Raw genomic sequence first — 24951 nt, forward strand, 5'->3', positions numbered from 1 at the left:
TCAGACTAATCACTGACGTCATTTGTTCACCCATCCACCCAGTCTCTCTTAAATGTCTTCCCCAATGTATTTAAAAATTGACATCAAAACCCACAGATTTCAGCAGCCAACCCTTTTTCATCACAACTGCGAGTAGAGTGCTTTGCAAAACACTGTTTGCAGGAATGCAGAGACAGCACTGTGTGTTGGGTGGTTTTTTTTTTCCCCCTCTCCCTATCATCACTTACTCCAGCTCCCCAAGCAGCCTCAGGCCTTGTGCAGTGGCTTGGTCACCATTACAGCACCCTGTACACATCTCCACATTAGTGTGCTCTAGGTCATTTGTGCCTGGAAATGTAGAAGTGTTTATTCTGAGAAGATCCTGTCAAGGATCTTCCTTAATTGCTAATACCCTGGAAAGTGCTTCATCATTCTCCTCTGACTGCACTCTGCTCTTCCCCAATACAGAACAGCTATGTCTGGTGAGTACTTCTGGGTTTTTTGCCTCATTTTGAATTTTTCTTTTTCCAATTTCAGCCAAGAAAAAAAGGTTTCTATTACTGTTAGGACTGATTTTTTTTCTTTAAATATAACTAGAACAACTTGTTAGTGCCCTTAGAAGTCCAGCTGTTGTTACATTTTCTTGAGGTGATGGGTAGCTGAAGACCTTTATTATGCAGCTGAATTGTTTTGTTGTCCGTCTATTCCTTTTCCCCCACCCACAGTTGCTGTAGTTAAAAGATTTATTTTTATTAATTAAGGCCGGGTTTTATTATTATTTTTATTAGTTATTCTTATTTCTAAATACTCTTGTCACACGGCCACTTATTTAAGGAATAAGTTTACTGAAAGCTGCCTTCTCACACACACTAAATCACAGCTTTTTGGATAACTGAAAAAACTCTCTTCTTTCCAAAAGTCTCCCACTTAATCATATTTTTAAAAATACTTCCCCTAAACAATTTCACTGCAAGAAAAGTCTGCATAACTCCATGCGGTTCTCTGTTATGACACTTTTGTCCTGGGTGATTTCTCAGTTGATCCCTTGTCTTTAGGCACCCATCAATCCCAGCCCAGTCTTCATCTATTGTAAGGACATCTAAAATCATTGCCTTATTTAGGCATGCCGTCATTTGTAAGTTGATGAGAAATTCTCCACGGCACAGGATATTCTTCGGTGTCCCCAGCCACTGTCTCCCATGACAACATAATTTTCCTTTTCACGCAAAGCAGAGGGGTACTTATGAAATAAATCACCATGTTTTGTTTGGGGATTCAAGAGTATATAAAAGACCTTCAATACCTTGATGAAATTTTGTGCCAGAGCATGTTATTTGGCTGTTAGCTCTAGAGTGAATGTGATTTTTAGCACAGCTTGCAACCCCAGTTCACAGTTGCTCTTGCCTATTCTGCTGTTACCCAACGGTTTAAACTGATGAGCTAACAGTTCTACGATGTGGCCATGAACATTAAAAATATCAATTGGCCATGTTTCTTCCTACCCTGAGAATTTGTATTTTCTCTTGCATCTTGCCCAGCTGCAGTCTGCTGCCAAAGCAGAAAATGCTGCCTCTTCCCATCTGTTGAGATATTGGTTCAGCTTCGTCATGATGCCTTTTGGTGGCTGCTTGAGCTCCTTTTCCATAGTGTTGCCTTAGTACCTTCCCAGCTCTTACAGCTGCTCTCCAAGCTACGAAATCTATACACCCCTCTGCCAGAGGACCTACAGCAACCTTGCCTTGCTCCCATTTAGAAAATGCACATCTAAACCACATCTCTCAGTCTCATACATCCACTGGAAGATTTTCAGTGGTGAGTGGGCTTCCTTAAACCGATCTGTAGCCCATCTAGTTCTCCATGCTATCTTACTATCCCTTCCAGCATTAATCACCATGTGTAAGGGCTTGACAGATGTTTTCAGGAGCCTGTCCATGCATCATCCAGCTGCATCTTCAAGGAGACAGCAGTTCACGCTGTTCTGTGTTAATTTTGACCTCTCCTCTCAAAAGGAGGTTTCGTATGTGTAACCCCAGAGTATTTGACATACTTGAGCTGACATGTGCAGGTTCTGGGACACTCACGCCACTGGTAGCTGAGAAAAACAGCCATAAACATATAAAGAGTATGGCCTTCTCGAGAACAAACAAAGCTTTTGTAGCAGAGGTACAAGACTTAGGAAAGCCAATCTTCCAGCGCAAATCTAGAAACAAGAACAACTTTCTATGCAGCTTTGCTCTCTCCTACCTCTTGGCTAAGAAACAAACAGCATAACAAACAGGCTACCAGGGAGTCAAAGTTGCCCCAGCAAAGACTGTCAGCATCACATTTAGGTCCAAATAAGGAACCCTGAAATGGGGAAAAGCTGTGTCACACAAAGCTGAGTCATGTGCAACAGGTGACAAACCACCTTCAGCAGAAGGGTGCTGGGTGGAAACACAGGACCTCAACTGAACAGACAGACAAGTCAGACTCCTTCAATTCTGACATACGATCTAAAATAGATGGGTTCCAGAAATGAGTAAAGGGAAGAAGCAAGTGGCCTTGCTTAACACAGGGAAGATGATCTAGGCTACTTAGTGGTTAGGTTGACTGAACCCTCTCCAGAACCAGTATGAGCATCCCACTTCCATGTTATGAGATGCAAGGAGGGCGATGCCCCCCACCCTCTCTGTGGGAAAATCTGGTACCCTCCACTAAGAAACTCAGTGGACCTGGTCCCAGAGCTACCTTGCCAGACAGGGTCTCTGAGGATGAGAACTCACTAGGGAAGGGGCTGGGGAGGCCACTTTGCATGCCATAGAACCAGAAACACTTTTAGCAGGGAACCAGGACTCACTTCTACAAGATGCCTGGCACCATCTGTTGAAGTCCCTTGCCCAGAGACTGATCTCAGCACAGGGAGCATGGAGCACAGTGGCCATGGCAGAAAATAGCATCTCACCCCAGCTCAAAGGCTGATCACGTCCCTCAGCACCTCTTGGAGGCAGGATGCTCGCAAGTGGATCTGCCTCAAGGGAGAGTTTTTGTGCCACTCCCACTGCTGATATAAAAGTTGTGCCTATCCTCACCTAGACACAACAGTCCAGATGTTGGGGAGGGAAAAGCCAGAGCAATCACTAGCATTTTCCAGACTGCCTGAGTATGCCTCTGCCAACATGGACTTCTATAGGGTGGGAAAGCTGACCCAGCCTGCCCAAATAGTCAATAGGAAGAACTCACTGACAATCCAGAGATACAATCCTAAAAAGATGGTCTTGGACAAAGGTTTGTGAAGGTCACCAGGCCACAGCCAGGGTCCCAAGATAGATGCTGACAGAGGGACTACACGGATGCATCCTGCCATGGAACCCTTTCAGTAAAACACATCATGCTTGGACTGTACTTGGGCACTAAACATTCACATTAATGCATGGACACCAAGTGAGACAGGACTTTGTCCCCTGCATGCCAATGTCTGCTCTGGTACACCAAGGACCATACTAGAATCAGCTGCAACATGCCCACAGGTAAGCATGGTCAGCTGGAAAGAGTAACGGACCTGCTCCACCAAAGCTAATTTCATCAATTCATCATCTTGGTCAATAATAGGAAAAGGCCTGCTCCATCCACGGCCAAGCTGCCCCAGCAACCAAGTTTTTCAGAAAGTTTAGGCCAAAGATTTTTGAATGGGCTGGGGTCTAATGGTAAATGAGATACATTTACTCCCTGTGAGATGAATACAAACCAGCAAGCATTCGGAAAGATCAAGCAGCCAAGACTTGGGTCTTCAGCAGACAATTTCTTCTGATACTGTTTCCTGAGCAGGCGCTGCTGAGAGATGGCCTGAAAAAGGGATGAGGTTAGGGATGCAAGAAGCAACAGGGCTCTGAGCGCTTCCTAGACAACACAGTTCCCAGCAGGGCTCGTGGTAGAGAAAAGCAGGCTAGATACTCCCCAAAGAACAGAGAGGAGCCGACAGAGAAGAGTTAAATAGATGGAAGGTTCACATCTCCTCATATCCAGCATCAAAGACATGGGGTCACCACTGAAGGACAGGTAGCTGTAGGGCAGATGGTCTGGCTAACAGGGGAGGCCTTAGGCTGTGCTTCACATGCTGAGAAACTGCTGAAGCAAAGTATCAGTGTTGCATGTCCTGCCAGTGAGATCTCAGGGGCTGTCACACTGGTGGGGGAATGGAGCCTATTGCTGGCAATACCAGAGGACAGCGTCTTGCACACATGGGTGGGCGAGATCTCAGTTTCACTGCAAATGAAGTTCTAACAAGCAGTGTGGGACTGGAAGTCCCATGTGTCCTGGTACATGGGCATCTGGGACCACCAGCTGTTCCTCTGGGCAATGACTGCTCAAGGCAGAGATATTGGTCCTTCTGTGCATCATGCTTGAAATCTCTTGGGGTACGTGCTCTACAGTCCTGTGGGTTTCTTAAGCAGTACTGAGAGGCCAAGGTACACATGTCATGGACTATGCATGGGGGAAGCCAGACTTAGACAGCTGCTTACAGATAAATTTGCAGCAGGGAAAGAGCAGAGAAGACTGCAAAGGCACGTACAGGAAAGGGGATTTGCATGAACCAGAGGAGCCTTGAGAGCCTCCAGGCAGGATAGAAAGTGATCCCTGATCTACTCCATGAAGCATCATCACTCAAAAGAAAAAGCTAAGATTAAAGTATTTCCTTGGCTTATGTCTTTTAGGAAGAAAAAGGGAAGGAAAGAAACTGAAACAGTCCGGCAAGGCAGTGTAGAGGTGAGGCCCATGGCGAAGGCCCTGGTCTCAGGGCCAGTGCTGAGGCACACACCTCCCATGTGCCTGCATAGCCACAGGCAGCCAAGGCAGCAGGGGGGTAGGGGGGGAGCGGACACACCTCTGCTGCTATCCAGCACCCTGTTGCTCCCGTGAAATGCTCCCCCAGCTTCCCGGTGAGACTGCACTTGCAAGTCTGAGCCCAGCCACAGCAGACCATCAGCTGAGGAACTGCCATTTCCCAGCACCAGCAGCAGTGCTGCTGCAGCAGTTTCCTTGGCTGCTAACTTCTCCTGCCATCTGCAGGGCTCTAACCAGCCAGCTTAGCCCACACTGAAACGCCAACACATGCCTTAACACGTCTTGCAGGCAGAGGCAGAGGACCTTACCCTGCCCAAACGCTGACCCTCTGCACTGCAGCACGCAGATGTACTGGTGCTCACAGCTCAAGCGCACAGCAGCATTAGCTACCCAAGCCAAACCTATGGAGATAAGCTGTTGCATTGCTCAGCCCCCATTTTATCTACCTTACCTAATCTTAGAGGTGATCCAAAAACCCTACTGCCACCTATTTTCTCTTCCCTTCAGGACCTTTTGTGAGAAGTATTTTTCTCTGGAGCTTCACCTGTCTTGGCTGTGCATCCTGGGTCCACTGCTCAGCAGACAGCCCTGCAAAACAGTCTCTCAGCAGGCTGCTCATCCCCTCCTGCCACCCTGCCAGGCCCCATCCTCCTGCCACCAGAGAAGCACGTGCAACAGCCAGCCAGGCAAATGCTACAAGAGATGGTGGGACAGGGGAACCCCACTGCAGCTACGCTGAGGGTGGATGTGGGCTGAGGGCAGGCAAGAAGGTGCTCTGGGATGCCATGGCGTGGCAGAGAAGATCAGGCACTGGGAGAGGAAGGTCCACAACTCACGAGCCATGTTCAGCTTAGTTTCCAATCCCTCAGCCCCAGCATTGATGATGCTCCAGGTTAAGAACAAGGCAGCCCCTGCAGCACCGGTGCTACACACAGCCTGTCAAGTGCCAGTGGCTCCCAGAACCGGGATCTTGCCACTGTCCCATCTGCCAGTCCCATCTGGCATGCCCAAGGGATGGGAGTGTCCCATGGGAGGCCGCCACTGATGTGGGCTTGGGGGTCCAGTGGAGGACACCCCCTACCTCAAGCCACACAGCAACACAGACAGACCCCACACCCAGCGAAGTGTAGAAAAGGAAACTGTCCTGTTTAATGACCCCTCACCCCAGTAACACAGACGTGAGCACACTGCCGACGTGTGGCAAAGCAAAGTGCATGGTGAGCGGGACTTGGCCCCGACCCGGGAAGAGGTGGGGGGTACTCAGGGTGCCCAGCGCAGCACAGGGACCGGCCGGGCACCTGGCCAGCAGCAAGGACAGAGAGAGCCCCAGGCTCAGTCCAGTTGGCACCAGTGTCAGGTCCAGTTTGCAGGGAGGTACAGCTCTCATTCGGCTCCATGTGACGCAGGGATGGCAGGGGGCAGGTCAAGTGCACCAGGACGGAGGCCAGAGGAGATGGGTCTGGGGGGGCTTGGGGGGAGGTCCTGGAGAATGCCACCATGGCAGGTTTGGAGCCTCCCTGCCAAAACTGTGGTTTAACCAAAGCCAGGGAAGGGAATAGAGATGGGGCTGGAGGCTGAGCAGCCTGGGCGAGGGCCCTCAGGTCTACCTAGCTATTCCCATTTGCAAGACATCCAGTCGCGGGGGTGTGCGGGATCTGCCAAGCACCCCAAACAGTACTGAGCCTGGATGACAGACATTTACCAGCGGCACTACGTCCCTGACAGTCTCTCCCAGGTGCGGCTCAGGCACCCCCATGCCAGGAAAGGGGTCCAAGGGAGCAGGCCCTCCCCTCATTATCTGATGGAAGCGTCACTGGGGGGGTCGCGGTCAGATTCCTCGCTCTCCTCGTTTGGGGCTGACTCACTGTTGGAGGCCGGCGTGAAGGCAGGAGACTTTCTGTGGAGAAGAGTAAAGGGCAGCGGTCACAGCACCACACAGGGCGAGGGAAAAGACCTAGTTTGGTGTGGGCAGGGGGCACCAGAGCAAGGAGGAGAGAAGCTGAAGTGCCTCTCTCACTCCCCTGGGGCACGTGTGGGTCTGTGAGAATCCTTGGGTGCTGGGGAGGGTGTGCCAGAGGTCCAAAGCATGAAGCAGGGCTGGGGGAAATGTCAGAGGAGCCTGCCCAGAGCAGGACCCTGCCAAAGCATGTGAGGCTAGAGGTCAGTGAAAGCCCACCACAGAGGTCCCCAGCCTGGAGCCACCCTAGTTTCTCACGCCTATGGGGACCTATACAATGTCCCTGCACAACGGCAGCTCCTCTCTCCATCGGGGTGTCCAGCTTCACCTGTCAAAACTGACTCCTCTGTGAAGCCCACCTTCCACAGAGGTGGCACCATGACCTGTGTGGAGGCTGGTCACCAGGAGTCCAACAGTCTCTGGGAACTGCCCTCTCTCCATGCCACACCAGGGCAGGGCAGGAGTGCTACCCTGTGCTTCAGCTCCCACTCACCACCACCCTGGCTCGAGTCCTTACCCAGAGCAGGGGTATCCTGGTGCTCCCACTGATGCTCACCTGTCCCCAGACTGGGTGATGAGCCGCCGGCAAGTCTCCATCTGCACGTCCAAGCCTCGCTTCATGCTGCACATTTCCATGTACTCATGCAGGTGCCGGTTCATGTCGTTCTTGGCTGTGGCCAGCTCCAGCTGTGCAAGGGAAAAAGTGCAGAGATGAGCCCAGGGCATGGTGCAGTGGAGGGCAGGGGGCATGGCCAGACCCGCAGCTGCCACCCCCCTTTACCAACTACCTGCTCCAGCATGGCGCCTCCCTCCCTCAGGGACTCACTCACCCATTTCACCCCCTTCTATGCCATGTCCTCCCCTCTTCCTCCTCCTCCCACCTCTATTTGGTCGATGGTTTCCTGGTACTCCTTCTCACGGCTCTTGAACAGCGACTCTGTGTCCTTGATCACCTTCTCCAGGCTGTCATCCTGCTGTTGCAGAGAGCAGATGGCACATTTAGAGGCAGGGAGGCATCCAACATGAGAAACCAAAGGCAAGAGAGAGAAATCAGAGAAAGAACTGGCAGCATTGGGAAAAGAGGAAGAAACATTAAGCAGTGCGGTATAAGGCACAAGTCAGTCCCGCCAACATAGGGTAGAGAGACCCAGGATTTGCCACACTGGGCGCTAAGCATGTCAGCCCAGAACAAGCCCAGCAATGCACAGAAGCTTTGGAGAGCACAGTCTGTCCCCAAGCATGACATCTCCCCAGAAGACTGCTGAGGGCCAAAGATGGAGGATGGCAAGGGCTTTGGCCAGACACCAAGGCCTCTGTTTGGGCAGCATTTCTGCACAGCAGGCAGGTAGTCTGGAAATCCTGAGCAACGGAGACCAGCCAGGCCAGAGAAGGTAATTTCTGGGAGGCCTGTGGCTCTCCCCACATGTATGGACCATGCCCCCAGCATATCTTTTGGGGTATAGATCCCCGATCTGCCTAAGAAGGAGACCTTCACAAGGATGCAGTAACATATTCACGTAAAGAAGATGTGATCTAGAGGGGAAGCATCTATACAGGCCTGTAAGGGATGGAGGGGCTGAAGCCTGGTCTTTGAGGGAGCATCTTCCCAGCCTCAGGCAGGACTGAATGTCCCGACCCAGGGCTGGATCCCCAAGGGGACCTGACTCCACCATTACCTCCCCCTGCACCTCTGCAGCTGCAATGGCATATCCAGAGAAGTCCTCCCAGAGAAGCAGCGTTTCTTCTGTCTCCTCCCACGTGAGGCTGTCACAGTCATCCTCAAAGTCATATTCCCTCCTGGATGCAAGGGAACAGCACATCAGTATCCAGGCAGGAAAACCCCAGGAGGCAGGGGGCCACGTTGGTGCAGAAAGCCTTGCCCCCACTCATAGGCAGGGCTACAGCTTTTGGAAGTCTGGCCAAGGTGAGCTTAAATGATGTGCCCAAACCCAACAGTTGATGGGGAAGGGGCTGGCCTTATGATCAGAAGCCCTGGCAAATTCAGGCAGGGACTCCCAAAAGGCAGGAAGGGGTCAAGAAGAGGGGACCTGGATCAACTCCCACCCATGGAATGGGTGGGTTCAGGTCTCCCTGGGGAGTCAGCCCCAGTGCGCTGCAGAGCACAGGGTGTATGTACCCCATGGCAGTACCTCCCATCTTGCCCTCCTCCAGGAAGGGGAGCTGCATCCCACCCCTGCCCTCCCCATCCCGGGCGCTGGTGGGGAGCCTGCTGCCAGAGCCTCGCTCGATGCTGGTGGCAGAGGTGCGGAGCAGCCGCACTCACAGCTGGTTCAGCATCCTCTGCATTTCCTCATTGATACTTATGGCCGTGCTCTCGTCCTCCTCTTCCTCTTCAGGTTTTCGGGAGGCATCGCTCTCTGACAGAGAGGTGTCTTCATCGCTGACCTGCTTGCGCTCCCGCTTCCGCCCCACCGAGGCTGGGACCTTAACGGGAGACAAGTGCAGAGACTACAGAAACGAGGCCGGGTCCAAGGTCAGGAACAGGTAGTTGGGAGGAGATGAAGGGGAGAGGAATGGTGGAGGGACAGAAAGGCAGGGAAAGAGAGAAAGAGAGAGAGAGAGAGAAAGAAAGAAAGAGAGAAAGAAAGAGAGAAAGAAAGAGAGAAAGAAAGAGAGAAAGAAAGAGAGAGAGAGAGAAAGAAAGAGAGAGAGAGAGAGAGAAAGAAAGAAAGAGAAAGAAAGAGAGAAAGAGAGAAAGAAAGAAAGAAAGAAAGAAAGAAAGAAAGAAAGAAAGAAAGAAAGAAAGAAAGAAAGAAAGAGAGAAAGAGAGAAAGAAAGAAAGAAAGAAAGAGAGAAAGAAAGAAAGAAAGAAAGAAAGAAAGAAAGAGAAAAAGAAAGAAAGAGAAAAGGAAGGAAGGAAGAAAAGCAAGAGAGAGAGACGGGCTCATTATGATCAGGTTAAAGATGGTGCAATGGATAAAACATGGTTTTAGCATTTTCTAAAATTAAAACTAAGCAACTAAAGATGGAATCTATGAATCTGATGAGAAAAAAACAACGTGGTTTTACTGCAGAAAAACTCAAATAGCCCACCACCCCAGTCCAGAGACAAGGAAACACAGCGACAGAAACAGGAAAAAAGAGACAGTCTGAAAAAGGTGAAATATGTGAGTATTTACAGTCCGACCTTATAGAAAGTTTAAAATTTGTACACTTTCCCAACTAAATGGAACTAACCAGTTGCTTCTGTAGGGACAAAGAGAGCAAGACAGAAAGGCAGCGACATCCAGAAAGAGAAGAGACAGAGATAGAGAAGAAAGACAGAGAGAAGATGACGGAGAGGGGAAAGGGAAGGAGAGAGATGGAGTTAGAGACAGACACTCAAGCAACTCGTCTCCCTCCTGCAGCTGCTCCCCTACCACTGCGGGGTCCCCGGGCCCAACACAACAGGTCAGCGAGAGGTTGAGGGGGACTCTTGATGCCCAAAGCAACATCTGGAGTTTTCCACCTCCTCTCTGTGCCCTTTTTCCTGGTCCTCCCGAGAGAGACAGAGAGCAAGGGACCACAAGGAGCAAGGGTGAGGGTGACCAAGCGTCTCCCCTAGCAGGGGACTGGTGTCGTCTCTTCTACCTCCTTCAGGAACTCTCCTCCCCAGAGCCAGCAGCTGAGCCTGCAGCAGCAGCAGGCGCTTCTCACCTGAAACATCTTGATCATGTCCTCGCAGTTCCGCTGCTGCGCCACGTCGCACAGCTTGGCAGTGATGTCAATGCGTCGGCAGATGTCCATGTCCACCTTCATGGCCTTCTCCTGGATCTTGGTGTCCAGTTCCGTGATGTTCTGAAACCACGGTGCCGCAGGAGGGTGACAAAAGAGGAAGATTAGACACGGCAGACAGCAGTCAGAGCCCCCCATCCCCCCGTGCTGCAGGACTGCATCTGCATCCCCACTTTGCTCACTGCACCCTGGACCAACCCTGCCAGACCACCACTGTGCTGGACGTGCTCCGCCAAGGAACACTGCTTTTCTACAGCCCCACCACTTGGGTAGGACACTGCTGCCGAGTTGGAGAGAGATTAGGGACTCACATTGCTCATCAGTCCCTTGAAGACAACAAGCTCTGCCTTGAGCTGCTCCACCTTCATGGCCAGCTCCTCCTGGCAGGCTTCGGCCTCCTGGGCTTCCTGCCCCAGGCAGAGGGAGATGTGCAAATCAGTGTCGGTGCAGGGCAGCTGGGGTGCAGGGGAAGGGAGGGACAGTGATGCTCACCTCCTGCAGCTCAGTCACCCGGTCCTGAAGCTGGACACGCACCGTGTACTCCTCTTCCCATCTAGGGAGACAAATGCACTGGTCAGATCCCACTGGCCTCGCCTCGCCGGCTGCCAGAGAGAAAGGAGCAGCAGCTGCTCACCCCAAAGCTATCTGAGAGGAGGTGATGACGGCACCGGGGCAGGAAGGAGAATGTGCCCGGGAATGCATTGCCGCTTGTTTCCAGGCGACAGCAGCTGCCGAACGCCTGTCAGCCCCCCAGCCACGAACGCTGCCCCACCACTCTTTGCACCATCCTCGCTGTGGGCTGGCCAACGGCTGCCTGCTCCGTGATGGGGGGAGCTGGGGACACCAACCACAGGCTCTGGGTGGCAGCTGCAACGCATGTCCTGCTGTGCTGGGGCTGGCCTGACACAGCCCACCGGCCTCTCCATCTGCCCCCAAGCCCCTTGGTCTTGGGTCACGTTAGGTTCAGCTCCAACACTCAGTAACAGGAGGCTTGCAGATATTGCAGAGCTGTCCCCACGTGCATCATATTTGTTTACTGCGCTTTGTGTGTCTGCAGTGTTGCAGTTCAGGCTGTCCAGAAGCATGAAACTCAACTGAATACCAAACCACGTTAGAGCATGAGTGGCCATGATGCGTGTCAACATGAAGGGCTGCTCTTCAGCCTGCACCAATACAGAGGGCTGCCCTGCGCCAGGGCATGCTACCTGGGCAAGGGCACAATTCTCCTTGGCTGTACCGCCGCATAACAGGTTGGATTAAAGAACATTGTTTCATCCTACAAGGAAGCTGGATGGATTGTCCCAGCTTATGCCAGATTGGCCGGTGGGTACTGTATTAGGCTCTGCAGCTTTGCAAAAGGCTGAGCTGCAAGGTGCCCAGCTTTGCTATACAAAGACACATTGCCTAGCAGTTATATTTCACTGCATGAGATCATCATCTTGGGCCACGCTGTGGTGTTGGCCCAGTCCACAGTTTTTTGGGAGGCAACTAGGCTGTACTGCTCTTTGCTAAATGACTATCTCATGGAGCAGATGGGTTGGCACATGCTGCTGTGCGGCACGGGGTAGGGCTGATGCATTCTTATCCAACTCCTGACTCTTCTGGGAGAGCCAGATTTCTCTGAGAAAGCGGAATTTCTCTGGGAAAGCAACCAGAGCTGGGCCTGCCTGATGCTGTGATCTCTGGTTTCTATTTAATGCTTGCAAGCACCAACACAGGCACAGCGACCCTGCACGAGGATGTGAAAAATCTCTCCTCTTGCTTATTCACACCAAGTTTGAAAAATAAACCCTAAGGTCTAGAAGACCAGAAACCATATGAAAAGCCCTCACACATGTTGTCTCAGGGCATCAGGACAATATGACGACATGAGGGAGTCCTAGCTTAAAAATTTCTAAGCTCTTAAGGCCAGCAACACTGCTCCTTACTTAAACAAGGGCAAAGCGTGCAGTTGTCGTGTTGGTGTTGGCTCCACACCACAGCTACAGAAGGGAAGTCAAAGCAGGGTCCCATCCCTTTGGGGAAAGAGGGAAGGAGAAAGTTAAAAGGTGGAATTGCCCTTTTATGGGAACTGTTCAAACAAGGCCTCCCTCCCCGGGGAGAAAAATGCCTTCCACCATACGAAAAAATATTCAGCATCCTTCTCGGTGTGGCACTTCCTCTCTTTTTTGGTCCCCGCCTCCCTCCAGGTCTCTATATAGCCCAGACTTACTGGGGAATTAAAGCATAGCTGCAAATCCCTGGAAGAATTAATTTCACACCAGTGCTATGGAAGATGAGTGCAGATCAGATAAACGTCGATTTAAAGGCAGGAGGCAACAGCGATTTGCCCCACAAGTGAAAAATCTGCACACCCATCTGATATGAACCTCTCTCCTCCTTGCCTCCTGCTTGGCTCCTTCTTCCCCGCTCCCTCCTGCAATGCACCACTCCTAATAATAACCTGCCTGCAGCACTGCACTTGCAGCCCAGCAAGGCCAGCGGCTGCTTCCCGGTTGTTGCCAGCTGGAAGCAAGGCTGCCCCACACAACCCCACAGCCACCAGTGTACGCCAAGGGGAGACACACATCCTTCCTGCAAGGCAGCAACCTGCCCAAAGGCTGAAATACAGAAGGCAGAGAGCAAGGGCAGGAGGGTCCCAGCAGCAGTCAGACCTAGCCATCTCCTTGCCAGCCACAGGCCAGCCCTCTCAAAGCTGTGGACATGACAAAATGCAGTGCTTTCCCTACAGCCCCCCAGCCAGGCACATCCCCTCAAGAAGTTCACTTCGCAAAATAAACATGCACCCCCCCATCTTTAAAAATCCTGTTCACTGCAAAAGGCGCTGGGGTGCCTTACCCTATGCTGCATGGTCAGTGCACGCCGGTGCTGCGGGGCACCCTTTGGTCTGCTTGGGTCTTGAAGCTGCGCGTTTTCCTCTCTTGCCATGTTTGAACTTTCCCTTAATGGTGAATGCCCTGCACCATGGCACACCTCCTTGGAGGGCAATTACAACAGCAAAAGACCTTCTTATAAGCCCCCTTTATACATTGAAGGGACACAGGAAAGATGGAGAGAGACTTTTTATGGGGGCCTATAGTGACAGGACAAGGGGCAACAGTTTTAAACTGAAAGAGGGTAGACTGAGATTGGACATAAGGAAGATATTTTTTTACCATGAGGGTCGTGAAACACTGGAACAGGTTGCCCAGAGAAGCTGCGGATGCCCCATCCCTGGAACTGTTCAAGGTCAGGTTGGATGGGGCTTTGAGCAACCTAATCTAGTGAAAGATGTCCCTGCCCATAGCAGGGTGTTGGACTAGACAATCTTTAAAGGTTCCTTCCAGCCCAAACCATTCTGTCATCCTAACACACTGTGCCAAAACACTACTCACCCCATATCTCCAGCATGTGCTTGCAGCATCCAAGATAAAAGCTACTTGGGAATACAGATGCAATGGACAGCACAAACCTGATGAGACACTCAGATCCCCAGTGCTTGGTGGCTCCGTATGATACTCACAGGCACCCTTTGCTCCTCTTCTAGACCACCTAGCCTCAGTCTGCCCTTCCCAAGTGTAGCTCCTGTAAGCCTCGCTCCTGCTGCTGCTCCATCTCTTCTCATCCCTTCCTATTGCCCCTGCACCCCTCCTAGATCCCAGACTGGAATTTCAGGCCCTGCATATCCAGGAAGAAGCTCCTCCTGCTGCACTGCTCTGAGTGCCGTGAGGTGCACGGTGGCAACGCTGCCCTGAAGAAAGCACAAGCTCAAGCACCAGAGCCATGGGTCAGAGAACCATGAAATCCTCCATTAATGCTATCTCTTTCCTCTGCCCCAAGAGAGGTGGCAAATGGACCATACCGGCTGTGCTGTCCCCACGACAGATCAGAGCCTGCCATGGCAGAGAGGTCTCACCTCCTGGGGGATGTCAGTGTCAGCCCTCAGCATGGGGAAGGGTGTGGAAATAGGATCCTCCTGTCCCATTCCCTTGTTTGGGACCTGGCTGCACCCGTCAGAAGGTTCCCGGTACCAGTAAGGGTCTGGGGGTGGGGTCTGCTTTCCCCCAGCTCCTGGTAACACAGTCTAAAAATAGATCCCAACAACAACATTAGCCCATGACAGCTCATGGTGCCCCCCTGCCAGCCCCCAGCATCCCCGCTCCCTCCAGGATGCCCCACCCAGTCTTCCCCAAAGCCTGCTTGCCAGAGCAGGACAATGCCAGAAAGCTCTCCTTTCTCCCAAAGTTTCAGCAGCACCGACAAACTCAACTCAGTCCCCTCCAGCTGAACAGCTTTGAGGAGGTGAGGCTCGAGCCCTCCAGGCTAAAAAAGGTGGCTCCAGCTCCCCGCTATCTGACCTGCAAACACAATGCAAGGAGAGCTGCCCACCCCTGGAGAAGGAGCCCGAGCCCTGGCTTAATAGCAAAAGGCTTTAGGTACATGCAAGCAATCAGCAGGAAGGAAGAGATACCAACTCTTCCTTTCCATGTGCCTCGCTCAATGCCTTTGGAGCATCCGACAGGCAAGTCTGCTCAGCCAAAGCCTTATAAAGCCAAAAACATAAGGTGTCATCTTAGATCACCAGCCCTGATCTTGGCACCAGAGCCCATGGCTGTAAAGCACAGGTCAGCAGCACGGCTCCCATGGGTAGAGCGCGCTGTTTCGCTCCTTTAGGTACACAATCAGTTCCTTTCTAATTGCTTCCAAGGAATCATAAAGTGACATTTCTTCTGAGAAAAAAAAAAAAAAATCAGCAGCTTGGGTGGTGTCAGTCACCAGTGATGGTCTCGCCTGGCCTGCGCTCTGCCCCGCGCCCTGACCCAGCGACGCCAGCCCGCTGCCTGATCTCATCCTACGTGTGGATCTGGGAGCAGCCTCAGAAACTGGCTTGAAACAAAAGCACCACCAGCGCGATATGAGAGCGGCGGCTGCCCTGCACGGGAAAGAAGAACCAGCCAAAAGATTAGCTCTGCATTCTGCTTCGCCCTTCTCTGAGGCACATGCCAAGCCACAGCTATTTTGGGTCAGGAAGAAAGCCCCAGAGGAGCGGGGTGCTCCTGAACTGCTGCTGAGGCGCCGACTGGGAAAGCACTGCGGAGGGAAAGGGCCTTGTGGAGCCAGTCGCCTTGCCGAGGGGCTTCTTGGCACCTTCCAAGGTATCCAGAGAGCCCTCCTCCTCCCAGCAGCCTTTTCCAACCCAAACCCGCTCACTGCCACACATTCACCTTCCTCACCTACTTTCCGGCTGCTCCTCCTTCCCGAGTATTTCTAGATCCCCTCCCCTTTAAAACGCCAGCTCCTGGAGTCACGTTATTTCTTCCCCGCTTAGAAAGGCATTTCTAGTCACTCATACTGGGTTGGCAAGACAGAAAAAGGCTCAGCGAACATCCCAAGAGGGTTCAAACACCAGGAGGCAAGCGAGGAGACCCAGGCGTAGATGAATGCTTTCAGGGGTCCATATTTTTTGCCTTACAATCCCACCTCATGCTGCCTGGAGCCCACGCTCCCGGGAAGTCAGGCCAGGGCTTCCTGCTTCTCCCACACTGGCGCCCACCAGGTAGGGCCCCGCAGCCTCCGCGGGGGTGGGTTCGGTCCCTCGGGGGATGCAGCTCGGGCCCCTTGCTCCTGCCGCCCCTTCTCACCTGCGCTTGTACTCGTCGCGCTCCCTCTTCACCTTGGCCAGCACGTTGTAGAGGGCCCTGATCTCCGGGGTGATGGTGTCGATCTGCACGCCCACCCCGTCCGGGTGGACCCAGGAGACCCCCGGTCCCTGCACCAGGGTGGTCTCTGGCCCCGGGCCCAGCCGTCGGGCTTGCGAGAAGGACCAGATGGTGCCGGGCATGAAGCGGGAGGCCGCCGGGAAGGGAGGAGGCGGCTGGGCGGGGGCGCCGGGGCGGCAACCGGGGGAACCCAGCGCCCGGGCCGGTCCCAGTCCCAGCCCCAGCCCCAGCCCCAGGGTGCGGATGGGGCCGACGAAGCCGGTCTGCACCGCCTGGTCGCGGCGTGGGGGTCCGCGGCCCCGGCTCCCCCCGCCGCCGCCCCCCTCCTCCAGCGCCTGCTGCAGCTGCTTCTCCAGCTGCCGGTTGCGCCGCTCCAGTTCGTGGACCTTGGCCAGGAAGCACCGGAACCGCAGGTTCAGCGTCTTCAGGACGCTGATGTTGGAGCCCAGGTCGTTGCGGAGGGCCATGGCGGCGGGCGGCGCGGGGAAGGGGCCGGCGGGCGGCGGGGCGGCCAGCTCCCCCCCGAGGGGCTCTGCGGGGCGCGGGGCGGGCGGCGGCGGCAGCTCGGGGCCCGGCAGCCCCTGCTGCTCCTGCGGCAGGAGGAAGAGGTTGGGGCCGAAGAGCGGGTTCATGGCGGCAGCGGCGGGACGGGGCGCGGGGGGGAGCCGAGGCCTCCGGCGTCAATCAGGGACCCGGCGGGGGCGGGATGCGCCGGGGGGCTGCGCCCGGCCGGCCCCGGCAGCGGCGGGAAGGGGGGGGGTGCGGCTTCCGCTGCGGCGGGGATGCGGCGGCGGGGCCGGAGAGCCGCTCCCCCGCCCGGCCCCGCGCCCCGGCGGCCGGCCGGCCTCGGGCGGAGCGAGCAGAGGAGGGGACAAGGCAGAAACCTCCCTTTCCTCTCCCGGCCCGGCCCCTCGCCCCCGGGGGCGTGGGGGTGGCTCGGCCCCCCCCGCTCCGCTCCGGCGGGTTTCGGCGCTCCCCAGGGCACGGGCGGTTAGCGCGGCCAGGTGCAGCGGGACCCCAGCTGCAGCCCCCGGCGGGCACGTCCTCGGCGCCGGCAGCCTCGGGGAGGGGCCCCGCTCCAGCACCTCCAGCTGTGAAGTCCCTCCGGACACCCATTCCTGTCGCCAGCCCAGCACCAACCCTCTGTGCCTCTGCTTTATCTTTTTTTTAATAATTACTATTTGCATAGCCTTAAATGCTTTCCCCAGTGCTGCCCCCCTTAAAAATGGCATCGCTTCCCCTCTGCACCCCTGATCGCTCCCCCGTTATCCTCACTTGAGGCCCCCTCCCAAGGCAGCTGTGCCCCTGCTCCATCAGCAGCCCGCCTACGAAGAGCTGCCACCAGACAATGGCGAGCCAGAGGGCAGAGGGGGTTGTGTGGCCTCTCAAATACCATGCTTGGCTTGCCACTGGCTTTCTCCTTCCTTATTCACAAAGTGGTCTCGGGTCTGGTTTCCTACCCCCTTATTTTAGTTCTCTTTAGGTCTTTTCCTACAGTCTCTCCCCCCCAACCTTGACCTCAACCCCAGGGTAATGCTGCCAAAAGCACTGGCACGGTCCCTTACCCCAGTTATCTGGTGGGAGGAGACTGCGCACAAATCAATCGATACAGAAACGTTTATGGATGTGGGCACCTGTGTTACCTCATGCCTCGTTCCCCCAGGACCTCCACTGCGCAGCTGAGCATGGCACTTGCGCAAACTGGCCTCTGAGATCTCGGCTGAGCCATCAGCAAGGGTTGAGCGAGCAATGGGGTTGAATTAAAGGAGAGGCCCAGCACTGCACTACATTGAACTCTGTGGCAGAAGGCCGGCAGGCTCCAGTTGGGTGATGTGCTGCATACCTTCCCTTGGGATCTGGGGTATGGCTCAGTCCACACTTCCAGATACTTTGCAGAGCCGCTGAGGATGGCCAGCTTCACTAGTCTTGACTGGGAGTGTGCCTATTGCATCTCCCCTGCTGCTGCTCCTCCATCCTTCTGTTACTCTTCTGTCTTCCTGGCCTGGAACGACTCAATCCAATTTGTTCCCCTCTGCTGACTTGCTGCGTCCAGCATCAGTTTTGTCCTGTGACCTGCCTGTCTCCCCTGTCCAGCCCCTGACTCTGGGCTCCCCACAGCAGCCCCCATTTGAATTTATAATACCACCTCTGCCATCAGCAACCTGGCTGCATCCTCCCTGGCACACCCATGACTACTAGAAGTCATAGCTGGAATTCAGTCCCCTCCGTACGGGATTAGTGAGCTTTCCTTCTCCTTCTGTCACTTCCTTTTTAATATTTTCCCTCTTCTGAAGTGGCTGTACCTTTGCTCTGCCTCTGACCAGAGAGGCTGAGCCACAGCAAGCAGTGCTGTTGTCAAGGGTGAGGAAGACAGGAAGGCTTTCCTCAAGTGCATGGTAGATCCCTGTCTTCCAAAAACCCTTACTGCAACAGCAGGAGCAGCTGGCAGGGAGCTGCGTGCCCAGCAGCAATACTACCAAATAAACAGCCAGGGAAAAAGGAAGGACAGACAGACAAGGGGTTCTGATCAAGAAGTTTGTTTAGAAGCAGCAGTGGCAGCTTCTGCTTGGAGACCTCCCAGCATGTGCCCTGGAAACCGTCGCTGACTCAGAGATCTCAGCTGAGCCTGCTGCCACGTCCCTTCACTGGTCTCCCGCTGCTGCAGCCTGCCTGCACGCACAGCAACCCGTGTTTTCTGCCAGCTTCCTCCCCCCTCACATATCCCTGATTTTACCTCCTGCCCCATACCTGCCAGCCTGTTTGCAATCCCCTCCTGTCGCACCCAGGTGAGCAGGGTCAGGCAGCAGGGTGACCCGCTGCTGTATGCAGCCAATGGGGAACGTAGGTAAGAACAACACCACAAGACGTGGAGCAAGCACTTTCCTAAGCTCCACTTGGCCCACTTCTGTCCTGCTGGGGAAACCTGGCAAGCTGAGCTGATTAATGAAATGCCAGTGGAAGAAGGCATTACCACCCATCAGGAAATCTTTTTCACCAGGAGGCCAGCACAGCACTGGATCAGATGATGGGATCTCCATCCTTGGTGGTTCTCAGGGCTCAACTACATGAAGCCACAGCGATGTCACCTAGTGCTGGGACAGTCGTGCTTACAGTGGGGGGCTGGGGTACACACCTCCAGTGCCTCTTCCCACCAACACCCCTGCTGTCTCCTGGAAGGGACAGGGCAGTGCAGAGCCTCTTTTTTTTCCTAGCTTCCCTTGATCAGGATCTTTGGATGAAGGATTCCTCCTGACACAGAAGATGGCTGGGACAAAGGGCCAACCTCTTCTAGTTACTCCTGAGGAAGCCCAGAGCCTGGAGCTAATCCTGCTACCCAAGGGACCACAATGCTCCTTCCTTGACCTCGACCTCACCCTGGCACAACAGCTCCTCCTCCTCATCTTCCCTCCTTGGTTCGCCAAAAACCCTGGCACTTCTCCAGACCCTCCAACAGCTCCTGCCCTAGTTTATTAGCTCAGATTCAGCAGTGGCACTGCTGGACCCCACCTGCTGACATGCAGAGCTGCTAACTGCAGCTCTTAAAATTGTACCTGTAGCCAGTGTAAAAATAGACACTTCTTCATAAACATGCTCATCTTTATCTTACTTCCACAGATTTCAAGGCCGAGAAAGAAGAGTGCATTTTCTGACCCTGTGCAAAACACACGCTGTAGATTTCTGTAGCCCAAGTCAGGTACTCATGTGGGACGGTATCTCTAGTTGCTGACAGCACAGTAAAAAGATATTGAGCCTCTACCATTATCCTTCATAGGCAAATCAAGGTAGGTTCCCCAGGTGGCCAACCACCTATTAAAATCACATGCTTCACCTTGCTTCTCATTTGAATTTGCCTAGCTTTAACATCCATTGCCAGTTTGAGATGCTCCCCCTCTCCCAGATCACAGAACCTCTTACTAGCTAATGCATCCTCCTTGCAAAGGTGCTTCATAGGTGAAACCCGTTCAAATTAGCTCCACAGCTTTCCTCAAGGCTCATTTTTTTAAGGCATAGCTCACATTAGTGTGTGTATACCCCATCTCCCTGCCCTCCTTCCCTCTGAGTACTCCAGTGCTACCTGTCCCCTTGCACCACACCACTGGAACCTTTCAGTGGAAACTCTCCAAGTCTTCCAACTTCCAGGATGCTTCACTAAAACTGTCCTGTAAAATTGCTTCTATCCACAACCAGAGGCAGGTGCTGCAGTGAACACCCAACTTTTGGGCACCCTGCTGCCTAGCAAAGCTGGCAGCCCAGAGTTAGCTGCCTAGATTTGGGTGCGAATGGGGAGAAACTGCCACAGAGCAGCAGCTGCCAACAGAAGCAGTGTGATCACCACACTGCCAACACACAGAAATGTCCCCATCTAAGAGCAAAGGAGGGAATGGATATTCCTTTAAAAAACTCCACGCACCAGTCCAGGAGGGGGTTTTGTAGCCAGGCCTTGCACATGAAGGCAGTTCTAACTACTACGTCCAAGAGCCAGGGACCTAACTGACCTTACTCTTCTCAGCAATTCCCCGTTGACTACATCAGGCAGGTAGGACTTGCAGAGATCCTCTTCAGGGGATCTCCACATCCTCCCTAGCGTTAGATGGACAGCTTGGGGGGGCAAAACCTACTGATGCGAGCTTGGTCATTTGTGGATTCAGCCCCTACAAAAGTGCAGTAGCGCAGCACCCTACCTCTCCCTCCACGCCTGCAGGGGTGAGCTCGCAGCACTCCAGAGCCTGGCAGGCAGGAGCTGCCAGCTGTCTGACTTAATTGTACCTTGATAAGGCTTCTCTGATAGACTCATTCCTCTCTGTTTGGGGAGAAGGGTTTGAAGAATCCCCACCGAATTCAAGATCTTACAACATGCATGATATTTCTCCCACTGCGCTGGCAGTCATTAACACAGAAATTCATCTCTCCCATGCACCAGGTTTGTTTTGCATGCTTCTGGCCTTGTTTAGTCTAAATAACTTTACAGCACATGGCAACTCTATTACAGAGCTGCTTATCCATTTTTTTTCCCTCCGAGTCATTAAATGCCACTCCAGCAACATTTGTGCACAGCACAGTGGAACAGATATCACAACATATTACACTGACTTTTCTCAACCTGTTTTTAATTTATGATGGTGTGTTTACTCCTCAGATCTGCTTTCAACCCTTGCTTTGCCTCAGTTGCTGCTTTGCTGTGTCTCAGGTCTCACAAGCCACGTTATCAGCAGCTTTCAAATATTCAAACACATTAAATGTAGGTACTAAAAGATGATCCAGTAGTCTCGTTTTCCCAAAAACTCAGCTTTCAGGTAACAAAAGATTCACAGACTAAGAAGGCAGCTGCAAACAGAAGTCTAGCGTGACCAGCAGCCTCATACCAGAATGCAGAGGGAAGCCACCAACCTTCGTTCCCAGCTGCTACATCCCCAGTACCGCCTCCGAAGATCAGTGGCAACATTTCAATGTCACGCTCAGCGTTATCTCTCTGAGCAGTGATAACTGCAATGGCTGAAATAAAAAGCAGAAGGGGGGAGAACCACCAAAGAGAGCCAAAAGTTTCCTCTGTCTCTCCCCAGCTGTAACAAAAGGCTTGCATGCAAGCAAAGCGAGTGGAACAATGCTCAGTAAGAGAAAGTTTTATTGACGTGGTTAAAGCAGCATCTATTCCCACCTTTCAGAGTGGACTGACATAATTTGGAGATCCATGAGAAACCGGACAGTTACACTGGGATCCCAACCAAGAACTTTCTATCCCTGCCACTGGGATTATCAAGATAAACTGGTTATCAAGCTGAGACTATATGCTAGCATAGGAACCTCAATAGGTAGCAGCAAAGTGGGACATGTTAGCATTGCTCCCAAAAGGACAGGCTCACAGCTTGCCAGAGGCAAAAGCCCTTCTAGATACAACTCACCCTACAGCTGGAAGATTTCTGTATGCTCCAGTTTTGAGTTGTATGCTAAAATCCTGTATTTCATCACTCCTGGGGAAATCTACTATAATGGAGAAGAAATAAGGCTGAAGGAGCAGAGGCAGGGCTCAGCCTACCTGAAAGCTGCTGTTGCCCCAAGCAACACAAACCTTGTGCAGCAAGGACCCAGCTGAGGGAAATGAGAAGGTAGGCAGAGCTCAGGACTCACCTTGGGAGCACTAACGGGCAGACGCAGCAGTGGGACCCCCTCCCAGAGATGCAAGAGCTGCTAAGATGGGTCAGAGCAATGGTCTATCCAAGCCCAGGAAACAGTTTCCAGCACAGGATGAGGACAGAGGGGTTTGTGACCAGGGCAAGTGAGCCGCAATCCCTCCTCACGACGCTCTCCCAGCCTCTAGCAGTTCACAGCTTGTGGATTTTCTGAGCCAGTTGTGTATACCAGCCCTTACAAAAAACATTTTTGCCCCTTGTGCATACACTTGTGTAAGCTTCTAGCATCCACCGTACCCTGCAGAAAGGAGTTGCACAGTCACCTATACCTTTGGTGCATTTGATGGGTCTGAGGGTTTTTTGTTTATTGGAAAAGAGCAAGCAGTTGTTCCCCGTTCATCTTCTCCATGCCACTAACAATTTTCCACACTGTTATATTACTTCTTTCCCCATGGTCTCTTTTCCAAGCTTAAAAAGGCCTAGACTCCAGCTGTTCCTCTTACAGAAACCATTCCACAACTCGGGATATAGCTGTCCTCCCTGAACATTGAACATTTCCCAGTTTTACAATCCTTACTCAGATGGCGGGCACTAGAAATGCAGTATTAAAGTGCAGGTACAGGGAGGTGATTTTATACAGGGAGGCAATAATTTTCTCCATTTTACTATCTAATAATTCCTTTCCTGATAGCACATAGTATTTATTTAATTTTTCTGAAAGACCTGGGAAACTTCCCTCGGGTCCCGTATGTCAGGCGATCCAGGTTACTTCACCACGCAAGCCTGGAGTGAGACGGTTGCATTCAGAGGCACTTCCCTGCCCTGATTCACTGGGAAGCACAGAGAAAAAGTAATTTTCAACTATAAGGATATTTGGTTAATGGCTATTCAACACAAAAAGACAAAGTCAAACCCCCCCAAAACAGAGTGGCAATAAATCAAACACACAGATACATAAGCCCTAAAAAGCAGAAGATAACATGGGGTGTAACAAAGACCAGGGCTCTTGAGACAGCGACAGACTGAACCCTTACAGGAACCACTCAAATGCAACCTTGAAGAGCTTCAGCCAGAAACTTCGCAACTGATAAGAAAGCAAAATTATTGTGGGCTTCATGGGAAAGAGCAAATTTATTATTAGATGTTTGAGGGGAACTGTGGGACCGTGTAAAGTTTATCATGTGATGTTTTTAAGGAAGATTATGGGAGCAAAACTCATTATGAGATGTTCAGGGCAAGGATTGAAGGAGGGGAAAGGGAAGCATCAAGCTAGATGAGGGAGATGCAAGCATGGGAAATGGAGAGGATAAATAGAAGGGGCGAGTCGCACAGAAACTGGCTGCTGGTCAGCGAGCTTGTCTGGCTGAGCCCTGCGCCCGATTACCACCATCTGTCCTGGCCTTGTATTAAACTAATCCTAGCTGTTTCCTCTGCATGCTTGCATATTTGTGATCTGCTAGCAAACTGCAAGCTGGACTAGCCCTTAAGTAGGATAAGAGGTCTGAGAGCCAGATACCAGGCACGCCACAAGTCTGAGGACCAGCTACCAGCGATCCATGGAAGTGCGTGCACACAATCCACTCGGATGCTCTAGGTTTGATGGGCCAGGGAGTAAGAACAAGATTAGGCCTTTTTTGCCATTCATGTTTTGCGAGTGCTGTTTGTCTTTTCCAGGGCACCCGCCCACCACAGCACTTTTGTTTGGTTTCTGCTAACCGGTCTGTGTCTGGTTGCATCTACAGTGGGGATATGTATCTCTGAGGGAATTTCTGGAGTTCACACTCAGCCTTGCCACTTCCTGAACCTGGTAATGTGAGAAAGCAGCAGCCTCACACATGTAGCAGACCAGGACAGAAAGGATTCCCTAGATCCTACAGTCCACTGCATTTAGCTGTCCTTAACACCAACACTGGAATAGCACGTCAAGGTCTTCCATGAACCCCAAGCTTGGCGAGGGAAACAAATCAAGGCAAAGCCTCACGTGAGCTGAGCTAGCAAAATAATTACAGACACAAGAGTTATGCCTCAGGCCTGATGCACACCCAACTCCACGCACACCGTGGTGGAACAGAAGCTGGAGAGCACACATGGTAGAAAGCTTATTAATGAATTGTCTCTAGAAAAAGATCTATTCCCTGGAGAGCAGAACCAAAGAAGATGATACCGACTCACACTGACAAGGGAAAGGGACCTGGGCTGACATGTCAATAGAAACAGCCCAGATCACTGCTGGTTACGTCTCAAGGAGAAGCAACTGCATCTAAGTGAACAAAAAGGCAAAGAGAATGTGATTGCACAGTTCCAGGACCAGCAGCAATCCCTGCTGCAGTCTGGAAGGCCAAGAACCAAAAGACTGATGGAGACCAGCCCAAGGGTGAAACAGGGACAAATCACAATGAACTGGACCAGCACACAGTGACGACAGGAACTGCTGGCCTAGGACCTCCAGCCCTGCCCTGACAAAGCACTCTGCTGACAGGCACCGCATGATACAACCTTCATCCAGGCAGCTAGGATTTCAGCTCCCACTACTTCCTCACAAACATCCATGTTGCAGAGCTTAAGAACAGACACCAGAAGTGCCAAAGCATCAGATGGGAGCGGAAGGGGCTGCAACTCCTGTTGCAGAGGA

At 52.6% G+C, this 24951-nt stretch overlaps 1 protein-coding gene across 4 annotated transcripts; it reads right to left on the reverse strand.

Annotated features, from left to right (window-relative positions):
• Window positions 1–5927: 5927 nt before the first annotated feature.
• On the reverse strand, window positions 5928–16927 carry IFFO1 (intermediate filament family orphan 1). 4 transcript variants are annotated; one of them, XM_075108179.1, is made up of 9 exons: window positions 16114–16927; window positions 10985–11045; window positions 10804–10899; window positions 10415–10555; window positions 9042–9202; window positions 8434–8554; window positions 7639–7728; window positions 7314–7444; window positions 5928–6697 (listed from the first exon to the last, which is right to left on the reverse strand). In XM_075108179.1, exons 1-9 carry the CDS (start codon window positions 16821–16823, stop codon window positions 6595–6597), a joined length of 1614 nt encoding a protein of 537 aa, XP_074964280.1. In that variant the 5' UTR covers window positions 16824–16927; the 3' UTR covers window positions 5928–6594. The 4 variants fall into 4 exon arrangements, with proteins under 4 accessions (XP_074964280.1, XP_074964261.1, XP_074964271.1 ...); XM_075108160.1 differs by having other exon boundaries at window positions 9042–9226; XM_075108170.1 differs by having other exon boundaries at window positions 7639–7731; window positions 16114–16926.
• Window positions 16928–24951: the final 8024 nt, after the last annotated feature.

Source organism: Phalacrocorax aristotelis, chromosome 1 (assembly GCF_949628215.1).
Source record: "Phalacrocorax aristotelis chromosome 1, bGulAri2.1, whole genome shotgun sequence".
NCBI lineage: Eukaryota > Metazoa > Chordata > Aves > Suliformes > Phalacrocoracidae > Phalacrocorax > Phalacrocorax aristotelis.